This window comes from Myotis brandtii, unplaced genomic scaffold, assembly GCF_000412655.1.
Source record: "Myotis brandtii unplaced genomic scaffold, ASM41265v1 scaffold439, whole genome shotgun sequence".
Lineage (NCBI taxonomy): Eukaryota > Metazoa > Chordata > Mammalia > Chiroptera > Vespertilionidae > Myotis > Myotis brandtii.
Window position 1 is genome coordinate 476578 of NW_005366783.1, and position 1909 is coordinate 478486.

Sequence of the window (1909 nt, forward strand, 5' to 3'; positions counted from 1 at the left end):
TACCTACCCCTCTCCCTTCCTCTCTGTAAAAAATCAATTAAATATATTAAAAAAATAAAATAAAGCAACGCCTCATTGCCCGTTCCCGTCTCACTGAGAGTACTGTAAAGCCAGCATCTTTGTGGGGATCAACGAGCTGCCACACCACCAGCCTCCCATGGCCCTGACCTCATCTGCTCCCCTCCCCCGGGGGCTCCCTCCCCTCCTGCCACACCGGCCGCCTCGCTGCTCCTTAAACACCCCAGGCAAACCCCAGGCTCGGCCGTTGCACTTGTGAGTCCCCCCGCCCCAGACAACACCCCCTGCCCCAGATGTTGGCCTGGTTGCTTCTCCTCCTCCTTCGAGACCTTGTTCAAACATGACCTTCTCAGCGAGGCTTTCCTATTTAAAATACCATCCTACTAAAAAATACAGGCCCCACCCACCTGGCCCGTGTGGCTCAGCAGTTCTGCATCATCAACCCGGGAACCGAGAGGTCGCCGGTTCGATTCCCAGTCAAGGGCACAGGCCCGGGTTGCGGGCTCGATCCCCAGTGGGAGGTGTGCAGGAGGCAGCTGATCCGTGATTCTCTCTCGTTGATGCTTCTAACTCTCTGTCCCTCTCCCTTCCTCTCTCTCTCTAAAAATAAATAAAAAAATAATTTTTAAATAAATAAAAAATAAAGCCCTAGCTGGTCTGGCTCAGTGGATAGAGCGTCGGCCTGCGGACTGAAGGGTCCCGGGTTCGATTCCGGTCAAGGGCATGTACCTCGGTTGCAGGCTCCCCTGCCCTGGTCAGTGTGCATTGCAGGGGGCAACCAATTGACGTGTCAAAAATCAATAAAATATATTTTAAATATATATATATAGAGAGAGAGAGAGAGATCCCAACACACCCTATCCTATTTCCCCAGCTGATCAGTGTTGCTCACTGCTGCTCCCCAGCGCCTGGCACTCAGATAACACCAACCGAGTAAACACGAGAACTCCACCTACCGGGTCGGCCGGCCTCCCGCCAACGCACCCAGCCCAGCCCTCCCTCACACCCTCCGTGCCGCACACCCTGTAGTAACAGGGTCGCCGGTCGCCAGGGGGGCGGCCTTTTGCGTTTGATACGTACCTGCTTCAACCAGACATTCGTGGTCATTAGCTGGTTTTTCTCATCCTGAAAAACAGAGATTTAAATGAGGCCGATGGTTCCAATTGCGGACACCATGATTCCCTAAATACGAGTTCTCTCATTTTATGCCAACGCTCCTCCCGGGTGGGACCTGCGTTCTGTTCATCCGACCAGAAAGGCAGGGCCCCTTTTCCAGCCTCGTGTCACATGATTCCTCCCAACGCACGCGGCCTTTCAGACAAACTGCCCTCACGCTCACCATCGGCGTTTTTAGATTTAACACTCACCGTCTCAACCACCACATTTCCTCAGATCTGACTGAGATACAACCTAAGAGATGAGCACAGTGGAACTTTATGTACTTGCTGTACACGGGCCCTGGCTGGTGTGGCTCAGTGGATAGAGCGCTGGGCTGCAGACTGAAAGGTCCCGGGTTCAATTCCTGTCAAGGACACACGCCTGGATGGTGGGCTCGATCCCCAGTGGGGGGCGTGCAGGAGGCGTTTAAAATTCAATGACTTGATCAATTGAATAAAATTCAATGACTTGATCAATGGAAAAATATCCTCGGGGGAGGATTAACAAAAACAAACAAACAAACAAAATATAGGTCCTAACCGGTTTGGCTCAGTGGATAGAGCATCGGCCTGCAGACTGAAGGATCCCGGGTTCGATTCCGGTCAAGGGCATGTACCTGGGTTGTGGGCACATCCCCAGTAGGAGGTGTGCAGGAGGCAGCTGATGGATGTTTCTCTCTCATCGATGTTTCTAACTCTCTATCCCTCTCCCTTTTTCTCTGTAAAAATCAATA

General features: G+C 52.2%; 1 protein-coding gene across 1 annotated transcript in view; it reads right to left on the minus strand.

Moving 5' to 3' along the window:
* CHRNA5 (cholinergic receptor, nicotinic, alpha 5 (neuronal)) overlaps positions 1 to 1909 on the minus strand; it is a 21643-nt gene that overhangs the window by 5028 nt on the left and 14706 nt on the right. The window contains exon 3 of the mRNA XM_014546254.1: positions 1099 to 1143. Coding sequence (XP_014401740.1) covers positions 1099 to 1143 — 45 coding nt within the window. The remainder of the gene's footprint in view (positions 1 to 1098; positions 1144 to 1909) is intronic.